This window comes from Mastacembelus armatus, chromosome 16 (genome assembly GCF_900324485.2).
Source record: "Mastacembelus armatus chromosome 16, fMasArm1.2, whole genome shotgun sequence".
Taxonomy (NCBI): domain Eukaryota; kingdom Metazoa; phylum Chordata; class Actinopteri; order Synbranchiformes; family Mastacembelidae; genus Mastacembelus; species Mastacembelus armatus.
In genome coordinates this window covers 21,560,860-21,574,819 of record NC_046648.1, presented here as the reverse complement: position 1 = coordinate 21,574,819, position 13,960 = coordinate 21,560,860, and the positions used below count along the sequence as shown (strand labels likewise).

The 13,960-nt window shown below is 39.8% G+C and overlaps 1 protein-coding gene across 1 annotated transcript in view; it reads right to left on the bottom strand.

Moving 5' to 3' along the window:
- Positions 1-13,960, bottom strand: part of ntrk1 (neurotrophic tyrosine kinase, receptor, type 1) — a 28,363-nt gene continuing 14,403 nt past the window's right edge. The window contains exons 9-17 of the mRNA XM_026317614.1: positions 12,839-12,856; positions 12,672-12,730; positions 12,490-12,592; positions 10,983-11,138; positions 10,668-10,798; positions 7,934-8,106; positions 4,258-4,498; positions 3,050-3,208; positions 1-186 (exon numbers count right to left, since the gene is read on the bottom strand). Coding sequence (XP_026173399.1) covers positions 1-186; positions 3,050-3,208; positions 4,258-4,498; positions 7,934-8,106; positions 10,668-10,798; positions 10,983-11,138; positions 12,490-12,592; positions 12,672-12,730; positions 12,839-12,856 — 1,226 coding nt within the window. The remainder of the gene's footprint in view (positions 187-3,049; positions 3,209-4,257; positions 4,499-7,933; positions 8,107-10,667; positions 10,799-10,982; positions 11,139-12,489; positions 12,593-12,671; positions 12,731-12,838; positions 12,857-13,960) is intronic.

Here is a 13,960-nt window from a genome sequence, read left to right as displayed (position 1 = left end):
TTAGCCCAGGATGTCCAGGTAAACAGGCGGGTTCTTCACCAGAGCCAGCAGGCGGCTGTGGATGTCCTTGATGACCATCCTCTGCTGTGGTTCCCTCTGCCAGCAGCCCTGCATCAACAGGTACACCTCTTTGGGGCAGGTGCGTGGCCTCTCCAGTTCCCGTCCCTGCGTGATGCATTCGATGGCCTGTAGAAATTTAAAACCATGATTCATTAACCTTTTACAGATTGTGTACTATTGCGTAATCATATTGTCTCATTGTACATCTAGTGTTAAGTGATACCCAACCAGCCCTGGGTTTCTGAGGCAGATGCTGAAATTCCATACTATGGACCAGTGCTATGCAGTATCTACCACATAGTCATCAGTAGAATGTAGACTGTTAGTGCTTTGCATACAAGAACATTATTTACTTATTTAGAATATATTAACAGGAAATTATCTATGTGCCATTGGTTGCCAATCAAACTGCACCTCTGGATGTTAAACTGTAATAGACATCAAAATGCTTCCCATAACATTTACTACTTTTTTTGTTTTACAAAATTGCTTTGGAGTTGTATCACTAACAATTTTATTTTTTGCAGCTGTGAGCAGTTCCTCCATTTCCTTTGTGTGTTGCAACAACAGACCCAAAAACTGACCGTGTCTGCTGTGCTGGCTGTTGTGCTTTGAGCAAAATACTAAAGTGAGTACAATGTTTATGGTCTTAGTTTAGCATGTTAATGGGCTCTACACAAAATGCAGGTTCACGGGAATGTGATTAGTTTTGTAGATATTTGGTCACAACTATCAGACAGATTTTAACATGATAACAGAACTAGATAAAAGCTCACAAGATCAAAGTTTTACTATCTGTTCTGAATAAATTTATAAGAAATAGGCTTTATAAAAACTAAATAATTCTTTGGAAAGAGGTGCTGTTGATTTTTTTTTTTTTTTTTAATGCAATATTTTTTTTTTTTAAAGGTGAGCTTCTTAAATAGAATTTGATTCTCTTGTTATATTGAGGTGGTCGCACAAACTGTAATTACATTGTAATTACAGTAAATTATACACAAATTATGATAAAAGTTCTATATTTTAATACAAACCAATAAAATGTAGAAATAGTGGTTACAGTGTTGAGTAGCTTTTATCAGACTTATCAGTTTGGTTTTAAGGATATTGATTAAAAAGTCATTCAGACAGACTCTTACAATCACCACATCTGTGCTGCACCAAGGAGAAATAATTTTTAATAAACAGATTTTTCTTTTTGACACAACAGCCTTTGTATCTACAGATTTGCAGATACGTGTCCATTAGCAGAGACCTCCTATCAAATGAGAGCAGCCAAAATATGAATAACCTCCAGCTCAGACACTAATGGCTGCGATGATTGATTGAGTTCACACGCTCTTGGTGCTCAGTGAATAAATCACTGTCGAGGATGAGAGAGAGGATTTCACCGCACTCTCCATTTGAAGGGTTACGGGCTCAATCTCTTCCCTGTTGTTAACCTTAGCCTGATCCAATGAACAGAAGAGGCCTGTCAGCACTGAGCCACTTCACGCCAACATGTCCCATCATCAGCCTCGCAGCTGAAATACTGCCCAACATGGCTGCTGTCGCCATGGCATGCAGGCTCGGTATTTTGGGATGATTTATCAGACAGTGTATGTTTAGGCAACATGATAATTTCACCTGTCCCTCATTGCCCGAGACAGATTAGGTTAACAAGGTTACAGCTCATTGGGCCTGGGCAAAAATGAAAGGCAATGAGATTAGAATTGAGTGCAAAGGAAAATGATCTACCCTTCTGTTGAAAGGAGAGAGGGTTTCGGCCTGTAATAGCACTGCTGTGGTCGCAGTGGAGTCCCACTTCTTGGTGCTCAAACTAAAAAGGCTAGACTGGACTGCCCTTAATTACTATGAACCTATTGATCAGTTTAAGAGCGTGGAGCTGTGTAAAAGTTCAGCAACATATACAGTGAAGAATTTACAGCTGCTATGAAGATGTTTTGCTCTGTAAGTTTGATTTGTAGAGGAAGTATTCAGGTCCTTAAGTAAAAGTACAAAAATATACTCCATTGCAACCCCTTTCATTGAAAATCTTATGTAAGGAAATAAGAAATTGTATTTATTCCCCTTCCCAACACTCTCAAAATAATAAGTTCATGTCATTTCAGCCTTTATTTGTTTACATTTTGATAAAGTATGTGAAATTGAAGTTTCTGTTCACCTGTTTAACCACCTGTCACCTAATGCAGTGTCTGCCTCCGTGACATTTTGACTAACACATTTATTCGGTTTCTTGCGGAGACTTAAATGAGAAGACTGGTACCAGTGTCGTCACTGTGGGCTGATTATGAAGCTGCAAACAGTTAGCGTAGCTTAGCTCAAATGCTGGAAACAAAGCAAAACAGCCAGTCTGGCTCTGTCCAAAGGAAACAAAATGCACCATCTGCCGCAGCAAATGTGAAAACATCACATTTGGCTGGTTATACTGGTTTCCAGTCAAAGAGTGGAGCTACGCTAACTGGCTGCTGGCTCTGTCCTCATCATTATTGCACTTTATTACCTGAATGTGGCAAGACTTCAAATATGTGTCTTTGTTCATCCAAATGACATAATAATTTTACCATAACTCTAGCGTTATATAGACATGCAGATAGTTTTTTTTTCATCAAGGTTTTGTGGTGAAGAGTTTTCATTGGAACTATTTTCAATCAAAGAATAGCAATTCTAACGAAGACCGTCTGCAATGTGTACTGTGAATCACCCACAGTAACAAATACTCAGTGTTCTGAGCAGAATAGCTGAAATTTGAATGACCTCTTTTGTATTGGCAAAAGAAAAGAAAAGAAATAAAACCAAAATTTTCTGCGTGGCTTCATACCACAAGAGAGAAATAAGAAAAAAATATATAATGTGGGAGAACTGGCCTTTTACGTGAGGCAGGGGTGCCTGTGCTGCCTTTGACTTTGACAGCCAACAGTTGACAAAACAAAAAAGCAGAAAGAAGCAAAAAGCCTTAATTGTTGCATAATTTTCTGTCTAAACCCACCTCACTGTTGGACAGCTGGTACCAGGGCTGTTTGCCATAGGTGAAGATCTCCCAGAGGACCACGCCAAAGCTCCAGATGTCGCTCTCAGTGGTGAACTTCCTGTACATGATGCTCTCCGGAGGCATCCAGCGGATTGGCAGCATCGTACGTCCCCCCACCTGAGGAGGAAGACAAGGCACTGTATGTATGCCAACTCCACATCCAAAATGAATTCATGTAGGGGAATGTGAAGTATTTAATGCATAATGGAAAACTCAAGGTAAACATTTAAAACTTGAAGTTACGCATCCGTGCCATCCTTTCACAGCAGACGTGCTTTAACCAAATCTCAAATAGATTCCCATTACTGTCCATCCTTGAACTATCTGTGCCTGTGTGGAAGAGCAGCTAGAAATCAATGTGACCCAAATATTCTGGACAGAAAGTCTATTACCTCTTCAGTTCATTGTTTAATTCAATATTTAAAAAGGGAAAAAGAAAATGACCCACTTCCAACGAAAAGCTCTTTTGTTTTTATTTTTTCAATGAAAAACTCCTTGGAACGAATCTTTATTACTGCAAATTGTTTGAGAGCAAAATCATGCTGTAACAGGGACGACCTCTGCAAATAACAATCAGGTGGTTTTCAGTTCAAGTCCACCAAGGCCTCTGAAAATAAAATACAGGTAACCACAGTGCAATTATTCAGCTTTCACCAAACTCACTTCAGAAAACTCAAAAGTTTCAAGCAGAGGGTATGGGGATATTCATCTGAAACATGAATATCTAAAGGAAATATTTAGCATTTGAAAATGCTGGCATCTACCTTTCGAAATCTGTGCTCTACTTGGAATAGGAAATATTGATATGTTAAAAGGGTCATCTTAGAAGCCATGCTGAGAAGCCAGGTGGGATCAGGCTACCTTGTATCTTCCTCTGTGCCAAAAACATTGCACTTCATCAGACTGTAACTGGACATTATGAGCTAAAATCAACCTAAACATTTCACAGCGGTTCTGTGATTTACCAAGCCAATGCCTCTGTAAAGTGAACTCTGAAAAGTGAGGTCTGGAAATTATCCAGGTTTTAGTTTTTTTTGAACCTGTGCATTGAGCAGCAAGTCAGCATATTTCATTTGGGAAATCTTTCACTAACATAAAAAACCCTTTAGGATTTTAAGCTTTTAATCCCGAACCTCAAACAAAACAAGTGTTTTCCAGCCACTTACACGATAGTAATCTGTGCTGTAGATGTCTCGCGACATGCCAAAGTCTCCAATTTTGACCACCAGGCCCTCTCCCACCAAACAGTTGCGGGTTGCCAGGTCGCGGTGGACGAAGTGCAGTGATGCCAGATAAACCATGCCTGAGGCGATCTGGGCTGCGATGTGCAGCATCTGGGGCAGAGTGAGCTGACCCATCGGGGGCATCTTCGACTCCTCCAGGATACGAGCATCAGGGCCATGAGCTCTGAAAACAATGGACACGTGAGTGTTTTTGGAACAAGGCTGCTTGATTCCACATCTACTTTACATTCAGGTTATTTTAATAGCTGAATATGTGTGCTTTATTAGTGAAAACACATGGGGACAAGGTGGGAAATTAGACCCAGGCAGTGGTGGAAGAAATATTTAGAGCTGTAACTTGTGTACTACGGGTCCTGCATTCAAACTCTTAGTTAAGTAAAAGTACAGAAGTACTATCAATCACAATGTACTTCAATGTCTATGTTACTATGTTACCGATGCACCAGTGAGTTACTCTTGTAGCTGGTCAAGGTTTGGCTAGTTTCAACCTGTTCATATAAAGTTTGTAGTTTAGTCAGTGTTTCCCAACATAGGGGTTGAGCCCTCTCCCAGGAGTCACCAGACACACCTGATGGGTCAGGGGGAGATTAATGTGGTTAGAAGTTCAGTCAATTTTCATTTCCTGTTTTTGGACTTTTTCATAATCATTGATTGATTGTTTTTTTTTTAAATAATGGATGATTTGACCTTGATGGCTTTCGTTATTTAAATGAAACCATGTGATAAGTTACCGAGAAAAATGGTCTAACAAAACATGGACGTCTAAAATGACCAATGAGATGTTTATTAGTATGAAACCACAAGCCAAACCATTTACAGACCACTAATCAGTCTTTAACATTCCATTTTGTGTTATAATTAAGAAATGTTATTCATTTTTGCTTGTCTGGCAGATAACATTTTTCTTCTACATAGAAGAGATTTTTTTTTTTGCATTGCAGCAGCATTATAATCAGATGTACCACATTGATTTTATTTGCTGCATTATGAACTAAACCCTTGGCCTTAAAATGAAAAGGGAAAGAACAGAACATGTTGCCCTCTGATATTCTGTTTTTATTAGCTGCACAGATTAATAAAACACTAGGCTGGTTCCTCAGTATCTTTGTAACTATAGCATCAGTGACCTGAGGGACAAGGATCCCAGCGTGCAATCTGCAGATTGAACTTTTCTTACATTGAGAGCATCACAGTCTGGTCAGTATGACCATGCCATAATAAAGCCATTTAACAATGATGCTTAATAGAAAACATAAGGCTTGTAATACATCTACAATTGATTTGCAATAATGCAATTCGGAGATGCAGAGCTCATTGACCCTCAGTGGTTTGTGAGGATCATAAACACCCACTCTCACGTCTAACTCCAGCCTAAATGAGCAAATCACAGATGATGTGTCTCCATCCATCCTAATATCTCTCCTCTCCACTTTGTCCCCTCCTTACAAAGGAAGTTGTCTATACAGTTACTATTAGTTTAAAAGGCAGGTGGCAGGGTGGGAAAGCAGCTGCATCGTGGGGGCCCTCAGATGTTTCACCAATTCTGTCTGCTGGAAATGTGATTTCCATCCATCCGTAACATATATCTTTGGAAAATTCTGTGTGCATGCATGTGCAAGTGTTTGTCTGTGCATTTTCATTTCCAATCTGCCTCCTGTGGAGGACACCTGGCAGATAGCATCAACCATGTCTGCTCTAATAGTTTTGTCAGATGGTTTCCCAGGTGCCAAGTGAGCACAAATGGGTCAAAACCGCCTCAGTCCGCAGTGACTCCTTCAACTTCCCCCAGAGGTTTCTAAACTTAGATGTTGTTAAATAACTGTTTAAATTATTGAAAGAACATGTTTTAAAGCTCTTCCATCATCATGTCACACAACAAGCTAAGTGTTATTATGAAACAATTTGCTACATAAGCACTTCTCCATATACCACATTAGACCATTATAGGGTTCAAGGAAACCTGTTTCTGCTTTCCTGCTGAATCAGGTTATTTAGTCTGTCCATTAGTTTTCAAATAAAACTCTGCCACATTTGAAGTTCTCTATATTTGCTAGTTTGTGTAAGGATATTGTGTAATTATTATTGTCCTGTGCCTTGATATGTTGTGAATTACATTTTGACCAACTATGACTGTGTGCAACAATTTTTGATTTAGCAAGGCAACTTATACAATTTACTGCAGCTTCAATTTTCTATATTACTCCTGGTGATAAAACTACAAGTAGAAAGGAGAGAAATTATGACACAAGTGCTTGCTAAAATAAAACTTTTCCAGGCAATTTACACTCCCGGCCTAAAGTTTGAGCACATTTTCCCACTGAATGGAATAAGAGAGTTTCTCCAAACCTTTCCTTGGCAGTGTACGCAACTAATGACTTTATCTAGGTCCGTCACACTTTATGCATTTCTACTTAATACAGTCCACAGCCACACTGGAACGACATGGTCCACCAAGCCAGCTAAGAGGGGTCACAGTGGCTCATGGCAGCTTTAGGAAACTGTAGTCACTTATGTGTATATCAGAGTTTCTGTTCAACAGTTATTTAGGTATCAGCAATAAAAATGTTTCCTGGGCAGATTTAAATATTTGGCATTTTTTGTGGATGTGTGTAAGTGGAGTCTTCAGTAACACATTTAAATAATGTGTTCCTAGGAGAAATTCTAATAAATTTTAATTAAAATTTAAAAAATAGGAAAAAAACAGTATTAATGTTCTATAAATTAATAATGACTTTAAAAAGTCTTTTAGTGTATCTGTACATAACTCTATAGTAATGTTTTATGAATCAATTATTAACTATTTAATTCATGTGTAAATGATAAAGTGGGCAGTGAAACTAAAGGGGCATAATTGAGGTCACTACAAGAGCAAAAAGATGAATCCAGACAATGAGGCAATAGACCTTTTCACTGGCCTTCTCACTATATTGTACTTCTTTTATATCTTAATGCCTTTATGTCATCTCTTGTTGCTAATCTGCAGATTTTCACAAAAAGCACATACATTCTGTTCAGTAACATACTTTAAAAATACTTTCAAAATTTTTATTTTTATTTTTTTTTAAATTATTTCAACCATTAATCAAAATAATTGTTGCTGATTCATTTTCTGTCAATCAGCTAATCGATGAAGTTACTAACCATCTAGTGTAAATAAGACAATTTCTGATGGCCAAATGCCATTTAGCCGTTTCAGAGTCCTAGTGTGGTGCATGTTGGCTCACTGTCACACTGTCATGGCTCATTGTTAGTGAGACACTTGAACAGAAGTCATCATTAGTATTATTACTAACACCTGCATTTCTCCTTTGCCTGCTGTGACAAGTCAAACTGTGATGTGAAAAATGTCTAAATGTTGAGGCATGATACATTTGAAATGAAATATATATATGTTACATCTGTTACCTTTACTGAGATGAAGGACGTACAGTATTTGAAGGGTAACATTTTGAGTGATGACATAACAAAAAGCAGTTGACTAACCCTTCCTGCTCACATTTACTGCTGGGAGGTTCAGCACGTTGCTCAGCAGAGAGAGACGTTTGGACTGTAGTGAGTTTGTGACTCTTAGGGCATCATGGCCAGGTCTGCTACATACCTTAGAAAACGGTTTAGGTCTCCGTGCCTCATGTATTCGAACACCATGGCCAGTGGCTCCCCGTCTGTGCAGACACCATAGAATCGCACGATGTGCTGGTGTTGGAGCACCGTCAGCAGCTCCGCCTCTCTTTGGAAGTCCTGTCGGGTCGACTCGTTGGCATCCTTCAGAGTCTGAGACCATTGACACAAATCAATAGACCGTCACATAAAAACACAAGTAAACAATTCAAGCATTTTTAATTAATTAATTAATTCATGCAAATTCCTGCATATATATCAAATAATCAAATTCCAGCATATAGGAATGCAGGAATTTGATTATTTGATGAATATGAGGCCTCATCAAGGTTGAGAAGGTTGTTGATCATACAGTGGGTACGGAAAGTATTCAGACCCCTTTAAAATTTTCACTCTTTGTGTCATTGCAGCCATTTGCCAAAATCAAAAAAGTTCATTTTATTTCTCATTAATGTACACTCAGCACCCCATCTTGACAGAAAAAAACAGAAATGTAGAAATTTTTGCAAATTTATTAAAAAAGAAAAACTGAAATATCACATGGTCATAAGTATTCAGACCCTTTGCAGTGACACTCATATTTAACTCACATGCTGTCCATTTCTTCTGATCCTCCTTGAGATGGTTCTGCTCCTTCATTGGAGTCCAGCTGTGTTTAATTACACTGATTGGACTTGATTAGGAAAGGCACACACCTGTCTATATAAGACCTTACAGCTCACAGTGCATGTCAGAGCAAATGAGAATCATGAGGTCGAAGGAACCGCCCAAGGAGCTCAGAGACAGAATTGTGGCAAGGCACAGATCTGGCCAAGGTTACAAAAGAATTTCTGCAGCAGTCATGGTTCCTAAGAGCACAGTGGCCTCCATAATCCTCAAATGGAAAAAGTTTGGGACGACCAGAACTCTTCCTAAACCTGGCCGTCCAGCCAAACTGAGCAATCGTGGGAGAAGAGCTTTGGTGAGAGAGGTAAAGAAGAACCCAAAGATCACTGTGGCTGAGCTCCAGAGATGCAGTAGGGAGATGGGAGAAAGTTCCACAAAGTCAACTATCACTGCAGCCCTCCACCAGTCGGGGCTTTATGGCAGAGTGGCCCGACGGAAGCCTCTCCTCAGTGCAAGACACATGAAAGCCCGCATAGAGTTTGCCAAAAAACACATGAAGGACTCCCAGACTATGACAAATAAGATTCTCTGGTCTGATGAGACCAAGATTGAACTTTTTGGCGTTAATTCTAAGCGGTATGTGTGGAGAAAACCAGGCACTGCTCATCACCTGCCCAATACAATCCCTACAGTGAAACATGGTGGTGGGAGCATCATGTTGTGGGGTGTTTTTCAGCTGCAGGGACAGGACGACTGGTTGCACCTGAAGGAAAAATGAATGCGGCCAAGTACAGAGATATCCTGGAAGAAAACCTCTTCCAGAGTGCTCAGGACCTCAGACTGGGCCGAAGGTTCACCTTTCAACAGGACAATGACTCTAAGCACACAGCTAAAATAACAAAGGAGTGGCTTCGGAACAACTCTGTGACCGTTCTTGACTGGCCCAGCCAGAGCCCTGACCTAAACCCAATTGAGCATCTCTGGAGAGACCTGAAAATGGCTGTCCACCAACGTTCACCATCCAACCTGACAGAACTGGAGAGGATCTGCAAGGAAGAATGGCAGAGGATCCCCAAATCCAGGTGTGAAAAACTTGTTGCATCATTCCCAAGAAGACTCATGGCTGTACTAGCTCCAAAGGGTGCTTCTACTCAATACTGAGCACAGGGTCTGAATACTTATGACCATGTGATATTTCAGTTTTTCTTTGTTAATAAATTTGCAAAAATTTCTACATTTCTGTTTTTTTCTGTCAAGATGGGGTGCTGAGTGTACATTAATGAGAAATAAAATGAACTTTTTTGATTTTGGCAAATGGCTGCAATGACACAAAGAGTGAAAAATTTAAAGGGGTCTGAATACTTTCCGTACCCACTGTACATCTATTGTTTGGCAGTACATGTTGGCTATTGGAGTTAAAATAAAAATGTTAGAAATCTTTATCTGCTAGCTGTGTGGTTTGGATGTGTTTTTGTCCACTGGTCCCACAATTCCTTGCTGCATCCCTGTTCATGAGTGATGATGTGTTGCAGTAAAAGCCAACGTCTGATTAATGGATGATAGCGATTCATCGTCTTGTTTTTATTCACTGTGGTTTGCATTAACATTTGCATTACTGAGCCATGTATTAAACCAGCTGAATGTCCTTTAACAAAGACATCTCAATCTGAAACCACAGGATGTTATTTCAGTATATGAAGCGTTTAAGTATAAGTGCGGTGTACTTACTCGTACTTGTCGGTGTGGTAACAGTTAGCTTTTTCGTGTACTTAACACTAACATGCTGTTTAAAGTATTGATTTCTTGGGTATTTTTGCCTTTAAAAGATAGTGGGCAGTAGAGAAATGAAAACGTTGCATGTGTATGGAAGGATTTTTACCTGTTTGTAGTAAAATGAGTTTTGCAGTTCATGCAGAAAAGAGTAACTTGGCACTACTTATTGTAAATAGGACTATTTTGTTTGAAAAAGTGTGTCTCCTGCTTAGACCTAGACTGACATTGTTTCACTGTTTGACTGTGCCGATGTTTGGAGGGAATGAAAATACTATAAAAGAGAGATTGAGATTGAGCCTTTCACACAGTGAAGGAAGTGGTAAAGAGCTGCTCACCTTGATGGCGACCAGCATCTTGTCGCTGTCTGGGCTGAGGTTAGCACATTCTGCCAGGTAGACTTTGCCAAATGCTCCTTCACCCAGCTCCCACTTTAACACAATGTCCTGTCGTTTAATGTGCTGAACACCTGACCGCAGAAATGTAGAAAACGCTTGAATATTTGGTTGAAACCTTTATACTCTGATTGCAGTTAAATTCTATAGAAACAAGACATCCCAGATGAAAAAGATTACATCTTGGGGAACAACCTTGCGTGTCTGTAAGTGACCACCAAACATCAGCAGAGTAGAAACAAGCTTAGCAGTACTCACACATGTCTTTGTCCTTGATGATGCCACAGAAGTACTGAGGATTCTCTACGAAGCTGGATAAACCAGAGTCTTCATCTGAAGAAGGCGGGCTAGATCCAAAGTTCATGAAACGAAGCGACACAGCCAGGTCATCCTCTGTGCCTAAAACTGATGAACCTAATGAAACAGGGAGTGACACAAACAAGTAAAACTTAGACATGTAACACCTAATCAGTCTCCAACCATTTGTGATTGCAGCAGCCATCAAGAGAAGTAATTCAGATTCCATTTTTCCTCCTCAGGAATTGATGTTTTCTGCTACTTACTTGGTTGCACATATGTTGGTACCATGGTGACGAAAGATGACAAGCTCTAATAATCATCATCATCAACAACGCAGCAATCAAGATGCATTGAACTGAAAAATGACCATATAGGAAGCCTGAATGGTTTGCAACCCCTGACTACACTACTGGATGTATTAAAAGCCAGACAACTGGGGCCCAAATTGTAAAACCCCACTCAGCAAGGCAAACCACAGAACCCCCAGAGTCAAACATGGTTGAAAATAAAAAAAAATAATGAACAATAAAGGGAGAGCACAGACGCGATGCAGGGAAGGAAACAGGGAGCAGGGTCCACTTAGGCAATCAGGCCCACTTAGGCACTTTGAAAGTGAGAAGTGTGTGTGTGTGTGTGTGTGTGTGTTGGAGGGGTGGGGTCAGAGTGGAGCTAGATCACGTCTGGCTGTTCCTCCATCCATCTTCTTTAATGGCCCTCACCACGTGGCGGTGGCCAGGAGAGGTTTTTGCCGCCATTCTCATGCAGTAATTAAGGCACTTTAGCCCAGGCCGGCACAGCAGCTGCCTGTGTGCAAAGTTACAGTTCAGTAGAAATTCTATATTAGTCAGTCTCTCATGTGCATTACCTTGTGAGAGCCTGACAGAATATTTGATTATGGCTCATTCCAGCTCACATATGTGTTTTTAGATGTGGTTCAGGGCTGAGTCAAAGTCAACTACTGGGTTTGACTCCTTTTGTCACACACAGCAACAGACATGTATGGAATTAAAATACTGAAAATAGATATGAAAAGTCACACTGCATCAGTTGTCTTTCTTAGGAAGGTATTTTTACTCCAAAATTTCTCAATGCAACAGACATTTTTTACTGATTCTGAGTGAAGTTTGATTTGCAGGTAATTTAATTTCATAGAAACTCATTCGATTAGAAAGGTACTGCACTGATATAACAGTCCTGCCATGGTATCAGACCCACGATGGACAATAAAAGATCAAAATCAACACTGAAGAACCAGTGATATAATCTTTATTTCCATGCATCTTCTTCATTTAAAATCTGGCACCTTCATTAACCGCAATACAATTTGAGCACCAGCAGTTTGCTCAGGGATTCAGGTGTGTTGTGCTAACAGCTACTAATGCAGGGTTTCCCACACTGTCAAATAAGTTGTTAATTAACTAGTCGCTATACATGTAGAAAAATGAAAGAATGTGTGGTAACTTACGGTGAATTCCAAACTTGGAATGCTGGCCACACTTGTTAATAACCAAAACCATGATGAGAAGAAAAGTACAAGCAAACACAGCGAGACCCACGGCCACAGACACCTGTATGAGCAAAAAGACTGATATTAACATGTTATTTATTCAGTACATTTATGTGGGGAATGATAATGCTCAGACGTACCACAAACACTCGGCTCTCCGGATTCTCTGTGACATCCATGTCTGATTTGTTTGTAGGAACTGAGGACAGAACAAGATTTGTAAAAATATGTCCCATCAGGTCTGTGCAGTTTAGAGGTGGCTTGTTTTGGTGTTTTGTTCTTAAGACAATCGAAATCAAAGACTTACTTGGATCCCCATCAATGACTGGCATGTGGGAAGCGAGAACACAAACAAATTTATAAAGACACAGTGAACAGATCCAAAGATACAACCTGTGCTGTTCAGGGTTGCACTGACTATTTAGCAGCTTGTCAAACATTCACACACAACCTGTTTCCATATTAAACCATGGAAAGTGCCTGATAACGACAGAATAATGGAACACCAACTGTGTATCCACATTCAGCCCAAGTACCACTTATGTATATTATTATCACAGTGTCAGGTATCTGGTATGTTACCTCTTATCTCCAACTGAACAAACCTCTGTGTGCATACTGTTTAAGTATAGACTTAACTCTTTTTCACTGTCCAGGACAATCATTCACATTGTGCTGTCCAGAATAGTTTTTAACTTGTCCATCGAATCATTTTTGTGACATTCAGAGTAATATCCTGACTACGTGACTGAAATAGTTTTTCATTTGGTCACTTTCTCCCTCGTTGCCATGATCTGGTCATTGTAACGAAATGTGGTGTTACTGTCCGGTAAGCTGCTATAATTGGACTGTTGTTGATATGGTAGGTGGTGGTGTTCAACATGTTGTGTGAGACAGGCTCAGGTTAGGTAACGCTGTGTTGTGCCTTCAAACTGAGACACACATTTGAAGCACTTTAACATGCTCAGCTGTGATCATGAGGTTTGTTGTTTGGTTTCTCAGAGATTTTGTGTATGTTGTTACAAATCTATGAAGAGACCTTTGCTACTGGATTGATGAAGGTCAGTGTAATTACACTTGTCATTATGACAACCTTTAAGCTCCCAGTGTATTTGTAAACTGCTGTGTCCTTTCTCAAAATGTCAGTTTTGACTCCAAACCTGTTGTCTCAAAGAAATCTTTACAGTATGTCACAGGTGAGACATTTGCTGGTTCTCAGTGCAGTTTATTTTTCTTATCATTATTTCGTTAAAGTACTCCGGTTGGTTAATACGACAACTGGTGCAATTTTTTTAATACATTTTTGTTAGAAGAAATTATTTTAAGAGTCATTTCAAGAGTTAGACACATGAACCTGTGGAGCTACAACTGGGACTTGCTGTTTTTCTTCACGTAGCCTGCTGCTGATTCATTTGAACTTGCATGAGCA